Source organism: Saccopteryx leptura, chromosome 1 (assembly GCF_036850995.1).
Source record: "Saccopteryx leptura isolate mSacLep1 chromosome 1, mSacLep1_pri_phased_curated, whole genome shotgun sequence".
NCBI classification, from domain to species: Eukaryota; Metazoa; Chordata; class Mammalia; order Chiroptera; family Emballonuridae; genus Saccopteryx; species Saccopteryx leptura.
The window spans coordinates 79,581,695-79,597,989 of NC_089503.1; the positions used below are offsets into that span (position 1 = coordinate 79,581,695).

Below are 16,295 nucleotides of genomic sequence, written 5' to 3' on the forward strand. Positions count from 1 at the left end.
AACCAGTGCTAATCAAAACATAGAACATTTCTACCACTACCTAAAATGTTCCTGCTGCACCCTAGAGTCAGTTACTTTCCCATGCTAAACCCCTGGCAAACGCTGATCTGTTTTATATCTCTACAGCTTTGCCTTTTCTGAAACGTCATATAAATGGAATCATATAGTCTGTAGAATTTTGAATCTGACTTTTTTCATCTTTTACAGGCATTTAAATTGCATCCATCTTGTGTGTATCGGTATAGTTTTGTTCCGTTTAATAATTGAGTAGCGTTCCCCTGTATGAATATATTACAGTTTATTTATTCATTCCACTATTGAGAAACATTTGGGTTATTTCCAATTTTTGGTAATTACAAATAAAATTCTTATAAGCATTTGTGTAATGTTTTTGTGCGAACATAAATTTTCCTCTTTCTTGAGAAAATACATAGAGTTGGATTGGTAGATCATGTGGCAATAGGTACACTATTGTCTTTCAGTGATGCCAGATGATAGCACCCAGTAAGGAGCTGCCAAACTATTTTCTGCAGAGGCAGTACCATTATGCATTTCCACCAGAAATGTTTAATAACAGTACTTATTACACATATGTATCACACTTGGTATCTTCCATTTTTATTTTACTTTATTTTGGGGCCATCCTATTAAGTGTATAGTGATATCTCACTATTTTTCATTTACATTCTCTTTCTTTTTTGTGTGACAGAGACAGAGAGAAGGACAGACAGGGACAGACAAACAGGAAGGGAAAGAATGAGTAGCATCATTCTTTGTTGCATCACTTTTGTTCATTGATTGCTTTCTCATATGTGCCATGACTGGGGGGGAGAGCCTACAGCCGAGCGAGTGGCCCCTTGCCCAAGCTAAAGACCTTGGGCTTCAAGCCAGCGACCATGGGGTCATGTTTTTGTTCTCATTCAAGTCAGTGACCCCACACTCAAGTTGGTGAGCCTGTGCTCAAGCTGGATGAGCCCATGCCAGCGACCTCGGTGTTTCGAACCTGGGTCCTCTGAATCCCAGTCTGATGCTCTATACACTACGCTATAGTCTGGTCAGGCTATTTACATTTTCTTAATGGCTAATGATATTGAGCAACTTTTCATATGTTTATTTCTCTTATCATCTGTAAATCTTCTTTGATAAAGTATCTAAATGTTATGCCCATTTTTAAAATTAGGTTGCTGTTTACTTGTTGAGTTTGAGAGCTTTATACATACTAGATATACATCCTTTACCAGATATGAGATCTATAAATATTTGCTCCCAGTCTGTGATATTTTTTCATTCCCTTAACATCATCTCTCAAAGAGCAGAAATTCTTAATTTTGATGAAGTCCAATTTATCATTTTTTTCTTTATGGATCATGCTTTTGGCATCATATCTAAGAAATCTTTGCCCAACCCAAGGTCACAAATATTTTCTTCTGGAAGTTTTATAGCTTTAAATTTAGGGTTCTGCTTCATTTAAAATTAATTTTTATATATGGTTCAAGGTTTACTTTTTTGTATATAGATGTCCAATTGTTCCATCATCATTCATTGAAGAGACTACCCTTTCTCCCACTGTGTCAAAATCATGTATACAGTATGTGGGTCTATTTCCATATTTCTGTCTGTTACATTGATCCACATGTCTGTCCTTCCCTGAATGTCACTGTCTTGATTACTTTAGTGTGATAGTGAGTCTTAAATCAGGTGATAATTGTTTCAGCTATTCTAGATCTTTGCTTTCCCATATAAATTTTAGAAACAGCTTGAAATTAATATAGTAAAGTAATATTGAATGTCAACTGTAATTGAAAAATAAAATTAAAAAAAAAGTCTTGTTGCTTTTTATTTTAAAAATCCTGATGGATTTTGATTAGAATTGCATTGAGTCAGTACATTGATTTGGGAAGAATTGCTATCTTAATATTGAGCCTTCCAATCCATGAACATGACATATCTCTTTATTTATTTAAAACTTGTTTGATTGCTTCCATCAGTCTTTTGTAGTTTTCCACATACAGATTTTGCATATATTTTGTTAGATTATCATCTAAGTATATCATCGATTTTGGTGATAGAATAAATGGTATTGTTTTTACTTCAATTTCTAATTGTTCATTGCCAATATGTAGAAATACAATTGATTTTTTTTATATATAATTGACCTTGTATCCTGCCACTTTGCTAAACTAGTTCTAGTAGCTATTTGGACATTTGGGGGAGGGATGGTTTTCTACATAGACAATCATGTTATCTGTGAATAAAGACAGTCTTATTTATTTTCAATCTATATGCCTTTTATGTCTTTTCTTGCCTTATTGCACTGGCTAGAAGCTTAACTATAATGTTAAATTGAGTGGTGAGTGTGGACATCCTTGACTTATTTTAATCTAAGGAGAAAAACATGAAATCATTCATCATTGACTCTAAAGTTAGTTGTAGGCTTTTTGGTAGATCCTCCTATTCTTAGTTTGCTGAAAGTTTTTATCATGGACAAATGTTAAACTTTATCAAATGCTTTTTCTGCATCTGTTGAGGTGATTATATTTTTCATTCTGATAATTGATTTTCTTAAATTATTACATTGATTGATTTTCAAATGTTGAACCAATTTTCATTCCCAGGATGAACTTTACTTTGTCATAATGCAGTATCCTTTTTATATATTTCTGAACTCTATCTGCTAGTGTTTCCTTAAAGATTTTTGTATCTATGTTCATGAAGAATATTGGTATTAGATGTTTTTTATTGTAAATTACTTGCCTGGTTTTGGTATCAGGGTAATGCCAGCCTCATAAAATGAGTTTAAAGTGTTCTCTCCTCTTCTATTTTTTGGAAGTTTGGAATTAGTACTGTTTCTTCCCTAAGTGTTTGGTAAATTTTACCAATGAACACCTATGGACATGGAGTTTATTTGATGGAAGGTCTTAATATAATTTCAGTTTCTTTAATAGATAACCTGAATAGTGATACTTACTAGTTTTTAACCTTAAAGAATTTGTCCATAACACTTAAGTCATAAAATTTATGAACTATTGTCCATAATATTCCTTTATTATCCTTTTAAATTTCTATAAGGTCTCAATGATGTCTCCCTCTTTCATTATTAATATTTAAAATTTGTGTCTTTTTTCTTTTTCTTTTTTTTCCTTGGTCAGTTTGTCTAGAGATTTGTATTAGTTATCAATTACTCATAACAAATAACTCCAAAACTTAGTGGCTTCGAACAATAAACATTTATTATCATGCAATGTCTCTGGGTCAGGAATCTGGGAAGTTTAACTAGTGGGTTCAGATTTAGCATCTTTCATGAGGCTGCAATAAGATATCAGTGGGAACTGCAGTCATCAGGCTTGGCTAGGGCTGGAGGACACACTACCAAGCTCACTCACAAGGCTGATGACTGGAGGCTTCAGTTCCTCAGCAAGCGGGTATAGCAAGGCTTACACCTAGAATGAGCGATTTAAGAGGAAAAAAACAAGAGATAGGGTATAAGACAGAAGAAACAACTGTCTTTTGTAACCTATTCTTGGAAGTGGAATGTCATCACTTCTGCCATATGCTATTGTTCTCATAGACCAACTCTCATGCACTGTAGAAGGGGACTACAAAGGTTATGATAACCAGGAGGGGGGGTCATTGGGGGCCATTGTGGAGGCTAGCTAACAATCAATTGTATTGATCTGTTCAAAAAACCAAGTTGGCTTCTTTGATTTATCTCTATTATATTTCTATTCTTGATTTTATTGATTTCTACTCTTATCTTTATTATTTCCTTCTTTCTGCAGATAGATAAATCTTACCGAGAAGACGTGTATGATCTCTTTCCTGGGACATTCCAAACCATTGAACTGTTTGCGGATCACCCAGGGACATGGCTGATACACTGTCATGTATCTGATCACATCCATGCTGGCATGGAAACAACCTACACGGTCCTTCGGAACATAGGTATACTATTGTCTGTCAGTGATGCCAGGGGATAGCACCAAGCTTCCTGTAGACCCTAGAAACAGGATGCATGAGACCCCCAAGGAGGTCAGAGTCAAGCAAAAGAGACAGATATGTAAATGGTAACCATAACAGAATATGAAATATGCCAAAATAGAGTGCGGAGTACAGGGTTCGGTGACAGCAGTAGGAAGCCATGGTTAACAGTTTGTGGACATGAGCCAAGGTTCCACAGAGGCCATAACGCTCCAGATGAATCTTAATAGATATGTAGACACTTGAAAGGTGCTGGGATAGGAGCAGTATGTGTGCTGGAATGAAGAATAACACAGTGAAAATCCAAGAAAGACTTACAGATACTGATGGGATAAAGTCCTTGTTGGTGAAATGATATACAACTATAATTCTTGAAACAAGTCATGTCATGAAAAGAATCTACTTCTGTTATTTATTAAACAGTCAACTTGTCTTCTTTGTCCAGACAACAGGATTCCTTACTCCACCAAGTCTCCTTCTCAAAGAGTGTCCCACCCGGCCACCACCACCATGTCCTCCAATGGTAACAACCCCCTTTCTGAACCCTACCTGTGAATGGTCAGTGTTGACTCTCCAAGGAAAAGCAGAGACCTGACACCTTTCTTTTATTTTTTGCAGAAGAACCTGTCAAGGACGAAATCTATTTCTTTGGCAAGAATCTGGGTCCCAGAGGAGCTAAAGCAGCCTTGGTCATCCTTTTCATCATTGGACTACTCCTCCTGATTGTCACGGTGATCCTCTCTCTCAGACGGTGCTCTGCGAGGAGGCAGGTAGCATACCAGGAAGTCCAGTCCTGCGCACTCCCCACAGATGCTCTGTGAACTGGCTGGTCTTCTTCTGCAGGGAAGTGGACAAGGCATTGTTCACCAAGGAAGGTTGACACTGTATCCTGGATCAGGCTTGGATCTTCTGGGTCACAATCAAGCAATTTGCTTTTATTTATTTGTTTTAAAATGGGCTGTGAACAATCTTCACTTATAACATACAGAAAGACAAGAATGGGTGTGACTGACAGAGCAGTGTCAGCCTGTTCTCAGAATGAATTTGCTGATATGCAGAGACCCTTTGAAAGATATCTTTGTTTTAATTCTTAGCTTAGACAGTGAATACTGCCTTAGCTAACTGTCAAAGGATTTTAGAGTTACACAAAGGCTTTAGCTTCTGGAGTTACACTGTCTCAGGCATCTAACTGGAATATCACTGATTTTGCAATCCTGTTACGTAAGATGCTTTCCTTAGCTGTTTCAGGGAAAATATGTAACTTTCTGCCAAGTTCATGGACATGCCTATGTCAGTATCTGTTGATAGTATCGGATGGAGTGAATATTCTAGAGGCTTTACCCAGCTCTCCTGGCCTTTTCCACTTTGACATAGATAACCTTTACACTGTTTGTTACAAAAACAATGTTTTTTTTTAAATATTGCTACTGACTATAGAGATACCTGAATGTTTATGACTCACTTTACGTTACTTGTTTTTATAATATGTTTCGGTGGCAATCTTTATATTTCCAAGATTCAACTCGAGAACTTGCATTTGTGTTTTAGAATGTGGAGGACTGAGATCTGTGAAACAGCAGGTTCAGTTCTCCCACAGTGAGTCAGAGACTGCCTGAGAGTTTGGTGCGAGCTTCTAAGATGGAGGGAAACTTTGCAGAAGACAAGTCTAAGCTTTAGTCTTGAATCTTATTATTTATTCACCTCAGGGATCTTTTCAATTTTTCATCTTCTAGGAAATAAAAACAGTCTCATCATGTAAGAAACACCAGGAAGAATTCAGCAATGCAGCTGACTGGTTGGGAGGAGGAGGACATCTCACAAAATTCTTAATTTCACACCGTGTAAAGACATAGCCTTTTATGGGAAGAGGGAGAAAGAAAGAAAGAGATAAAATAGAGAAAGAAAGAAAGAAAGAAAGAAAGAAAGAAAGAAAGAAAGAAAGAAAGAAAGAAAGAAAAAAGGCTAGAAGAGAGTCCCAGTGCCAATTTTTTTTTTTACATCATTAAATCAGCTTTCAAAATTAGTATTACAGTTTTCAAGGCTCAATGGCAAAAATAAAATATTGAACAATGAAACTCAACCCACTACAAGGCAACCCATGCTCTGTATGCCTGCCTAAATATTAAGTGTAAAATTAATAAAAGTAATATTGTTCATTACTAGACTGAGAAATTGCCCTAAGCTCAGGGCAAGATGCCTTGTGATGCTAGTGCCAGTGCCAGATAGGTGATAACAGTACATCTGCCTTAGCCATGGATCATTTGGATGTCCAGACGAATGAGTAGGACCTAATAAATACTCTGGTGGAGGGACCTTTCATACTTTCTCATGTTTATCTTGGTGAGGGGAACCTGATCATTTGATAGAAGCTAGTTTTACATAAAACAGGATGTGAATGCTAATAGTTCTGTTCAAAGTTTGGTGAATATCCTATAAAGCAGGGTACCCAAAGGATTTTGAATTCCACCCTGCTAATCAATGATAATGTGATTTTGTAGTAGGTACTCCACACTTCTCATACATGTGTAGGCTGTATAATTTCATAATAACAATTATGAGACATGTCTTATAACTCACTTGGACAACAAATTAGTTAGTTGTAAGTTTTTCCTCTTAGTTTATTTTTTTAATAAACATAAAACCACAAAGTAGTTTGACTATACCATTTCTCTTTTTAATAAAGTTTCACGTAAGATGGCTATTTGCATTTATTTGTTGTTGTTTTTTTATCTAGAAACTACCTATCATTAAACCTGGGGTGCGGGATTGGTTAAAGGAGGGTTATATTTTAGATATTTAGCAGCTGTCTTAGTTATACTTGTGAAAGGAAATGAAACAAAAATAACAATATAGCTCCACAAACAATATGACTCTCCCCAAACATTGTTTCCTCAAGTATAGCACTTCTTCATTCTCAGTTTCACACCTTTGAGAAAATCAACCACATTACACACATCTTTGGCTCCTCTTACAAAACGAAAAGCCCAGTCAGTCTCTCACTCGGCTCTGGTCCTCATCCCTTCTTACTTAAGGACTTCATTCTCTCAGTTATCAATTTTTCTTCCTTCATGAAGTCATCTTCAATACTTATCATTAAAAATAGGAAGCAAAAAAAGAGCCGTTGTCCTTAACTCCATAACCCCCTCCAGCCCAGTTTCTCTTGCCCTTCATAGCATAACTTAAAGCACTGTCCACTCTGGCTGGCCCGTGCCGCTTCACCCCGCGCATTCCTCAGCCCATTCCGGTGGCTTCCAATCCATTGTGCCTGTACCACTGCTCTCCCACATCCCGATCTGCTGTTGTCAAAATCAAGAACCATCTCGCCATTTCCACTGGTTTCTTCCCCATCTTTATCTTACCCAACCTCTCAACAGTAATTGAGAGCTCCTTTCTTCTAAACATTCATTAGTTTCTTGGTTCTGTGACCCCTGCCAGCCTTCCATCTTCCTCAATTGCTTTTCCCTCTCAGTCTTTTTTTGCTAATTACTCCTTTTTCTGACTTAAATGTTACCATGCCTCAGGGTCTGACCCTGGGACCTTTTCTCTCCTTTGCTCTCTGGGGTATGCTGAATAATGTGCACAAAGATTTTCTGTCCTAATCTCTGAACCTGTGAATGTTACATTATATGACAAAACGGACTTTGCAAAGTAAGATTAAGTTAAAAATCTTAATATGGAAATTCTAAATTACCTAAATTGGCCTTATGTGTTATCACAAGTGTCCTTCTAAAGCAGAGGTAGAGGGAGATTTAACTACTGAGGAAGGCAATGTGATGACTGAAGCAAGATGTTATGCTGCCGGCTTTGGGGATGGAGGAAGGGGCCAGAAGCCAAAGAACGCTGCTTTAAAAGCTGGAGAAGGCAAGGGAAAGGTTCTTCACCATGGCCTATGGAGGGAGCACGGCTCGCTGACGTCTTGATCTCATTGCAGTGAAATTGATTTCAGACTTCAGACTTCCAGAACTCAAAGACTGTAAATGTGTGCCACCAAATCTGTAGTAGTTTGTTACAACTCTCTCCGTACCATCTTTATGCTAATTATTTTAAAATGTGTTTGTCATTAGGCTGCAGACCATAGATCCTGCTTGAGCTGGCTCCCTGCAGCAGCCTCCTAACCAGGCTGGCCACTGTCATTCTGCTCCTTCCACCCGCTCCACACAGCTGCCGCCATGTTCTTCCACATCTCACCGCACCACTTCCTGGGGAGTACCCCTTCATGTCTTTCCATTTCACTTTTTTTCTTTTCTGCAAACACCCAAAATGTACTCAGTTACTGAGAACAGGAATACTAATGTAAACAAGACCAAAAAAAAAAAAAAAAAAACAGGCAGCACAAGCATTGGTTGACTTTTTTTTTTTTTTAGCACATTTATCTAGTTCATTGAGTCAACCGTCCCCTCATCCCTTTTCTCTGCTATCTAGACAGTCTGTTTCTACCTACCCATTCTGGTCAGCCTGCACCTATATAACCCATTTTATCTATTTATTTTTTTTAATTTACTTATTTTTAATTGAATGTGTTGGGATACAGGTTTCAGGCATGCAACTGAATAAAACATCATCTGCACCATTGCATCATGCACCCATAGCCCAAAGCAAAGTCTCTTTCATCCCCATTCCTCCCCCCCTTTGCCCACCTCTACCTACCTCCCCCCCCCTTTCCCTCTAGCTACCACCACACTGTTGTCTGTGGTTCTGTGTTCATCCTTCTGTCCTCCAGTCCCCTCTGTAACCTGTTTTAGAATTACAGATTTTCCTCAGGGGCGGACACTATAACACTGCAGAATGATCATAGGCTTCAGAGTTAATAACCCTGTTTTGGATTCTGACTCCTTCCTTCCTTCCTCCCTCCCTCCCTCCCTCCCTCCCTTCCTCCCTTCCTTCCTTCTTTCCTTCCTTCCTTCCTTAGTTGGAAACGGGGAGAGACAGTCAGACAGACTCCCGCATGCGCCTGACTGGGATCCACCCGGCACGCCCACCAGGGGGCGATGCTCTGCCCACCAGGGGGCGACGCTCTGCCCACCAGGGGGCGATGCTCTGCCCCTCCAGGACATCGCTCTGTTGCGACCAGAGCCACTCTAGCGCCTGGGGCAGAGGCCAAGGAGCCATCCCCAGCGCCCAGGCCATCTTTGCTCCAATGGAGCCTCGGCTGGGGGAGGGGAAGAGAGAGACAGAGAGGAAGGGGGGGGAAGGGTGGAGAAGCAGATGGGCGCTTCTCCTGTGTGCCCTGGCCGGGAATCAAACCCCGGGACTTCTACATGCCAGGCCGACGCTCTACCACTGAGCCAACCAGCCAGGGCCTGACTTTGTTCTTTTTCAGGATTTGGGGAGGGGGTTATTGATTTATTGGGGTGACATTGGTTGATAAGATTATATAGATTTCAGGTAAATAATTCTATAGTATAATATCTGTCTATTGTATTATGTGGTCACCACACATTTTACACCATACAAAAGAGTAAACTCAAAATGGATTAAAGGTTTAAATGTTAAGACTTGAAATCATAAAAATCCTGGCTTTGATCTACTAACATTACCATTTCACTTTTCATAACATTCAAACTCCTTTGCCTGGTCTGTAAGGCCCATTCTGATCTGGTCCGTGCCTACCTCTCCAGCTTAGAGTCAGCTCCAGCCTTTAGCAGTTTTTGTGCCCTGTGAGTTCTTTCTTCCCTCAGGGCCTTTGCATATTCTGCTTTCTATGCCAGGAATGCTCTTCTTCTCCAGCGCCCTCATATTCTTTCCTACCTTTTGTAATTCATCTGTGAGCTTCCCAGACTGCCCTCTCTAAAGCGGGCCCATCTTTTTGCTATTGCTTATTTCCATTGTTTTCCTTTGTAGCACTTATCACAAGACAGAATCATATAATTGCTCTGTTAGAGTCATTGCTGTCTGCTTCTTTGACTGGGCTGTAGGCTCCATGGGAGCAAGGACCCCTGACTTGTTTTGTTCACTGCTGCATGCCTAGCTTGGACCTTAGTACAGCTACATAACCATTGCTCAGCAAATATTACTTGAATGAATGAATGAATATATAAATAGAGCAGATAATGTAGTGGGCTCACATATTTTGACTATTTTGGTTGCTAAAGGTCTCCTATTCAAGTGTCAAAAGTCAGGGGTCTCAAACAAACAAAACAGCTCTGGGACAATAGCTGTGAGGCCACAACTGCTTTGGCGTCCTTTTAACAAATGACACTGGGTCAAGGGGTGGGGGCCGGGAGGGCTTTTTAATTCCCAAATGTACTTTATAATGATTTTTAAAAAGCAATATCAAAACCAAGAAAACTCTAAGAAACAGTCACAGCCAAGAGTTTGCTAAGGAAACATGACAACTGATGATAAGAGACTGTCCAGCCTAAGAAAGTTTTATAAGAGTTTATTTGGGACAAACTGATGAAAATAGCTAGAAAGCAAAATCTCAGTGAACTGAGAAAACTCCTGAAAATGGCAGTTTTACAACTTATTTATAATTTTTTTTATTTTTAATAACAAAAATTTTCTTCACTTATAGTTGACATACATTATTATATTTGTTTCAGGTGTACAACATAGTGGTTAGACATTTATGTAACTTACAGCTTATTTTATACACTAGAATCAAAGAAGTCATGAGCAGGGTTACGTGAAACCCATTGGTGGAAGATGAGGGAGGCAGGAGAAAGCAAAGCAGGGGAATCTCTGACATTGGATAAAAAGCAAAACAAAGAGACATGTATTTCGTTTACATTGGTGGGTACAGGACAGTTAACGATTGACAGTTTCAGCACGACAATGACATTTGGGCAATCAGATAACAATGAGGGGTTGTGGTCTCTTGCTCTGGTGGGAGGTTTTGTCCTGAGGGCTCTGAAAAAGGAGGATTACTCTCAGATTCCAAAGGTGCAAAAGACATGAGCTCACTCAAAGATTGACCTTTATCAGGGAAGATACTAGCCTAGGACAAGGCTACCTGCCATGACTTGCTTTCGGTCAGGAATTTTTATGTTCACATCACCCCATGCGGTTACTCTCGGTCTGTGAGTTTGTGAGGCTTACCATGCAGCCTACCCTGAGCTGGTCAGGGTTAGTGTGTGGTCCCTCTTCCTCACACAACTAAACATAATGTGGTACCCTGGATGGAATCCTAGAAAGGATACAAGGTAAAAAGTAAGGAAACCTGAATAAGGTAGACTTTAATTAATATTAATGTATCAATATCAGTTCATTAATTATAGCAAATGTACTATACCAATATAAGATGTTAATAATAGGGAAGCTGGGTACAGGAGTGGGCATATATGGGGACTTTCTGTACCATCTGCTCAGTTTTTCTATAAATCTAAAACAGCTCTAAAAATTAAAGTTTTTTGTTGTTGTTTTTTTTAAAGCAATGTTACATATACTCTTGTGTGACACCTTAAACTCCTGAGGTTGGTAATGATAGCTTATCAAATGCCAAGCACCCATGAAGTGGCAGGCATTGTTACACATATTATCACATGTGCTCCTCAGAACAACCCAGTGAGGTAAGCAGTATGATCCTTTTTTGGTAAATGAGGCAACTAAAGCTTAGAGATTTCCAGTGACACATCCTTGGTCACGCAGCAAGGAAGTGACAAATCTAAGAGTTGAAGTTACTTTCTCCTTTTTTCTCCTAGAAAATCTTGGCACCTGTAAGATTGATCTAATTTTTGAAGTAGAAAAATGGGTCCCTTAGCTATCACCTTGTTTTGTGCCATTTGTCTCTGTCCTCAAAGCAGGCACCAGGCTGGGCTCTCATTACTTCTCATTTGCAAAATTTTGACAGTCTCTTACCCAGCCTCTCCACCTCCACTCTGCTCTCCAATCCACTCTACACTGGCTGCCAGATTCACCTTGTTAAAGCACCACTCATACTACTTCCTCCAAATACTTCCTAATTCTTGCTGGGAAAAAAAAAGTCCAGGCCCTAGCCAGTTAGCTCAATTGGTTAAGAGTGCTGTTCTGAAACGACTAGGTTGTGGGCTTGACCCCTGGTGAGGGCACACACAGGAAGCAACCAATGAATGTGCAACTGGGTGGAACAACAAATGAATGCTTCCTTTCCCCTTCCCTCCCCTTTCCTCTCTATCTATATATATAAAAAAAAAAAAGCCCTGGCCAGATAGCTCAGTTGGTTGTAGCATTATTCCAGAGTGCAGAGGTTGCTGGTTCGATTCCCTGGCCAGGACACATACAGGAGCAGCTTGATGTTCCTGTCTCTCTCTCCCTGACTCTCAAAAGAAAAAAGAAAACAAAAACAAAAATGTACAGACTACTTTCTCTGGCCTCAACCCTTTTCATTTTTGACTCCCTCACCTTCATCCTTCCTTTACAGCGTTTCATGTTCCACTTCCCATTTCCTAGCAAGTTCTCTTTCTTGACTCTATTGCAAATTCAACAAACATGGGTTGACCTTCTGCTAAACATAAAACTCTGCCAGGGCCAAGGGCAACTTACAAAACTGCAGATCTGTCCAGATCCTCACAGGAACTTGATATATAATGTCAACCATCACACAACGGAAAATAAGCTAAGTGCTGGACCAGAAAAAGAAAGTGGTGAGGAGGGAGCGATTCATCACAGCTGGGGAATCAGGAAGGTTTCCAGAAGAGGAGGCACTGAGCCTGTTAGATGTGCAGATTTTGACCCAGAGGGAAGGGTCACAGTTTCCATGCTTTTTTTCATTCACTCCTAGAAAGCTCCTATCCTAGCTCTGCCTGCCACAAACAGACTGATCCACATCTAGGTCCCACTCTTTTATGCACCCTCCCTTGGCACACCCACCTCTCACAGAAGCACTTACCCTTTCCAACTTGCATTATAGTTCATTGTGCACAGGCCTACTTCCCTCACTAAGCCATGAGGTCTTTGAGGAAATGGGATGTGTTGACTTCATCTTTGCTTCCCCATCAAGCCCAGAACTGGCCCATCTCTGCCCTTGACTGTGTGAATAAATGAATGTACGCTGGGCTACTGTTTTTAAATAAGTTTCAAGGTGAAACATTTTCAGATTCCTTCAGACACTTAATAAATATTTGCAATAAATATTTGTTAAAAGAACTACTATATGTAGGGCATTTGTGCTAAGTGTTAGAGAAAAGAGTGGGATGCACAGGCATGGGCCTGCCCTCGTGACGCTTACCATTAAATAAATGAACAGTTAAACACTCATTGAATTGTAGTTGTGATTATCATTAAGAAGAAAAAATAGAGGGCAACAATAACAGACAACACTTATTTTGCACTCATCAGTTGCCATAGCACTCAGGAGCTGTCCTAGATGCTTTATATAGGTTGTCAGTTGATCCTTATCACAATCATAAGTGGTATTAGCACTTTATAGATGAGAAAACTGAGGCACAGGAGCGTCGAGTAACTTTTCCAAGGCTCACAACTAGTAACCAGTAGTGCCAGTATTGCAAGAATGTGTAACAAAGTGACCTCATCTAGTTTAATGTACTCAGAGAAGACAGTTCGGGGAAGTGACACCCATCCGAGATCAGGAGAGAGAGTAAGAGTCGGCCTGGCAAATAGGCTACCAAATGTTTTGGGAAAGGGAGTGCCTGGAGGAGGCCCAAGAGCCTGACAAACGGAACTGTATGGGAAGTAGTATCTTAAAAGCAATGTACACTTTAAGAAAGGGGAGATGACATGATCAGACTGGAACTTTTTAAAGCTCCCTCTGGCAGCCCTGGGAGAGACTGGCTTGCAGGCCTAGGGGGTACATTCCTGTATGTGGTTAGGAAAGAGGCTCTGGTGGCCTGAATTAAGGCGTTGGCAGTGCAGGGAGAGGAGAGCTGTCAGGTTTTCTATATTTAGGAGAGAAAAGCAGGAGAATTTGGAAGTTGGTTATGGGAGCTGTGAGGAATGGAAGTGTTAAATATGGGGCGTCAGGTTTCTGGCTTGGGCAGATGGGTGGATGGTGATGCATTTAGCAAGATATTGAAGACTGGAGTTCAGGTTGAGAGGAAGATGACTGCAGTTCTGGTCATTATAAGTTTGGAGTCCAGTAAGTCAGTCAAGTGGAGAGTTGTGTAGACCCTTGCATGAGTGCTCAGGGGACAGGTCAGGGTGGAGATGTACAATGTGGGAATTAAGAGCATATAGAAGAGACTTGTGTACATGGACCGCCACACACCTCCATGTACAAAGAGCAGAGAAGGCAGCCCAGCCCCGCGCCAAGGAGACCTCTTGTTTAAAGGTCCTGTCTGTTCACTGGAGTGTCTTCTATTTTCTCGTAACCCACTTTCTGTAAGTGGTTTCAGAAGCTGCTATCCCTCAACATTCACTTGTCCTCAGTCATCCCTCTGCAGACTTGGCCAAGGCTCGGACAAGGAACGCAGGAGAAGCTGGGCCTGAGTAGCTCTAATTGAGGTCTGAGACCCAGTCACATTCAGGGCTCACCACCGTGGACCCTGCGCCTCCTTGTCACTCAGAGCTGGAACGGCCCCGCGCTGACTCTTGCCACTCACTCTCAGTCTACACCGCGCGACTGGCTTTCACCGTAGTCTTAGCTCTTTAAAGCATTCACTGTTCCTTTTAACTTGTTTCGCGAAGTGGAAATGTTGGGGATGGGATGTAAAAGGGGATCACTCTGTCCTCCGGCTAAGGTGTTGCTTTTACAAATGTTTTCAAAAGTCCCGGGTGTCAGGAGTGGGAGAATGGGGATGGGAGGTGCGCGAGAATGATCAGAATGAGGTAATTCTCTCCATAGGAAGATCCTTTGGGGGATGTAGATGCCAGGGTAGCGGGAGGCTGTGCCACTCCGCTCCGCGTCACCGCGGTTTCCGGGAACTCCACAACCCCGGGCTTTCGGTCTCCCTCCCGGTTCCGGGAAAGCGCGGCGGAGCGGACTGAGAGCGCGCGCCGGCCTGGAAGTAGCTTCGGCGGGCGGGCGGGAGGCGCTTTGTTCCCTGGTTGATTCTCGCGCGTCCGGGAACGGGAGAGGCTCCGAGCCTGGGCGGCGTGCGCGAGGGCGGGTGCGCGCCTGCCAGTAGCCGAGAACGCACGCGCGAGCTCGCGCGCCCAGCAGAGGCAGCAGCGGCGCGGCCAGGTCGCCGGCAGCCGGGCGCACGGACACACAAAGGCTAGTGCGATGTGGGGGCAACCCCGGGGCCGGCAAAGGAAAAGCGAAAGCCGCGGGCCCGGCCGGTGACGGGGTGCAGGCGCCGCGCAGCCCTCGCTACAAACCTGCAGTTCCCCCGCCACTCCTCTGGGGCTCAACAGGCCGAGCCCGGCGCGCCGCAGACATGGCCATCGCCCACCTGGCCACCGAGTACGTGTTCTCGGACTTCTTGCTGAAGGAGCCCTCGGAGGCCAAGTTCAAGGGGCTGCGGCTGGAGCTGGCCGTGGACAAGATGGTCACGTACATCGCGGTGGGGCTGCCCCTTCTGCTCATCTCGCTGGCCTACGCGCAGGAGATCTCCATCGGTGAGGCCGGGCGGGAGGGGCGTGGCGCGCCGGGCTGAGCCGGCATTCTGGGCGGTGCCCGGGTCTGAAGAGAAGAGATTTTACCCTGTGTCCCCGGCAGTGCTAGTTGCTGAGATGGGTGTGAACGTTGGGAAGAAAGGAAGCCCCAGTTTTATGGTCTGAAGCCTTCTTTGTCCACGTGCTTCATTTATACCCTTGTGGACTCTGCTCGCATCCCTACTCCTCAGTTGTGTTTCCTGCACCCTACTGATTCCTTCTGTGGCTTAGTGCTCCTGTTCTACTCTTATGACCGGCACCTTACCCAAAACAAGTCTCCCCTCTTTTCCCCTACACACATTTGTATCATCACCTAAAATTTTGTACCAGAGAAATTCCTGAGTGGCTAAACTTTGGATATGGAGACAAGTGCTCCATGAAAAAGTATGTTCTCCCATTGTTATCTTATTTTAATTGCTATTTACTGAAACTTTAGTGCTGCAGGATAGGGAATGATAGGAAATAGCTGTACCTGGCAGGTAATAGATACCAACATCCTCCACCTGGATGTTCTTATGAATGTGAGATGAATGAGTCCCCTTCCTGTATATTCTCACTTGATCATAACAGTTCTGTGAGATTGGGAAGTCTGGTGGTGTGGGGGAAAGAAGGAGAGACCAGTGGGGTTTGACCCCTGGGAGAGGTTGGGCTGGCCCTGAGCCTTGGAGTGTGGGTGGGATTTGGATAAGCAGAGGGTGAGACCTTGGCCAAGATTTTAAGATGGCAAAAATTGTTACATGTTCATGGAAGGGGAGAGAGTGATGGTTCTAGCTGAGGCAGGAGGATTAGTCATGGTTCCTGGGATAGGAAAGTGAACATGGGCCTGGGTTACTTAGAACAGAGTACAG

The 16,295-nt window shown here is 42.2% G+C and overlaps 2 protein-coding genes across 2 annotated transcripts in view; both read left to right on the forward strand.

The window, feature by feature from the left end:
* The window catches only part of HEPHL1 (hephaestin like 1), an 84,610-nt gene extending 77,949 nt beyond the window's left edge, over positions 1–6,661 (forward strand). Inside the window, exons 18-20 of the mRNA XM_066360727.1 lie at positions 3,780–3,942; positions 4,424–4,501; positions 4,597–6,661. Of these exons, the coding sequence (XP_066216824.1) occupies positions 3,780–3,942; positions 4,424–4,501; positions 4,597–4,799 (444 nt within the window). The 3' untranslated portion in view covers positions 4,800–6,661. The remainder of the gene's footprint in view (positions 1–3,779; positions 3,943–4,423; positions 4,502–4,596) is intronic.
* A 6,373-nt stretch (positions 6,662–13,034) lies between these two features.
* Positions 13,035–16,295, forward strand: part of PANX1 (pannexin 1) — a 58,175-nt gene continuing 54,914 nt past the window's right edge. The window contains exon 1 of the mRNA XM_066370779.1: positions 13,035–15,411. Coding sequence (XP_066226876.1) covers positions 15,231–15,411 — 181 coding nt within the window. The 5' untranslated portion in view covers positions 13,035–15,230. The remainder of the gene's footprint in view (positions 15,412–16,295) is intronic.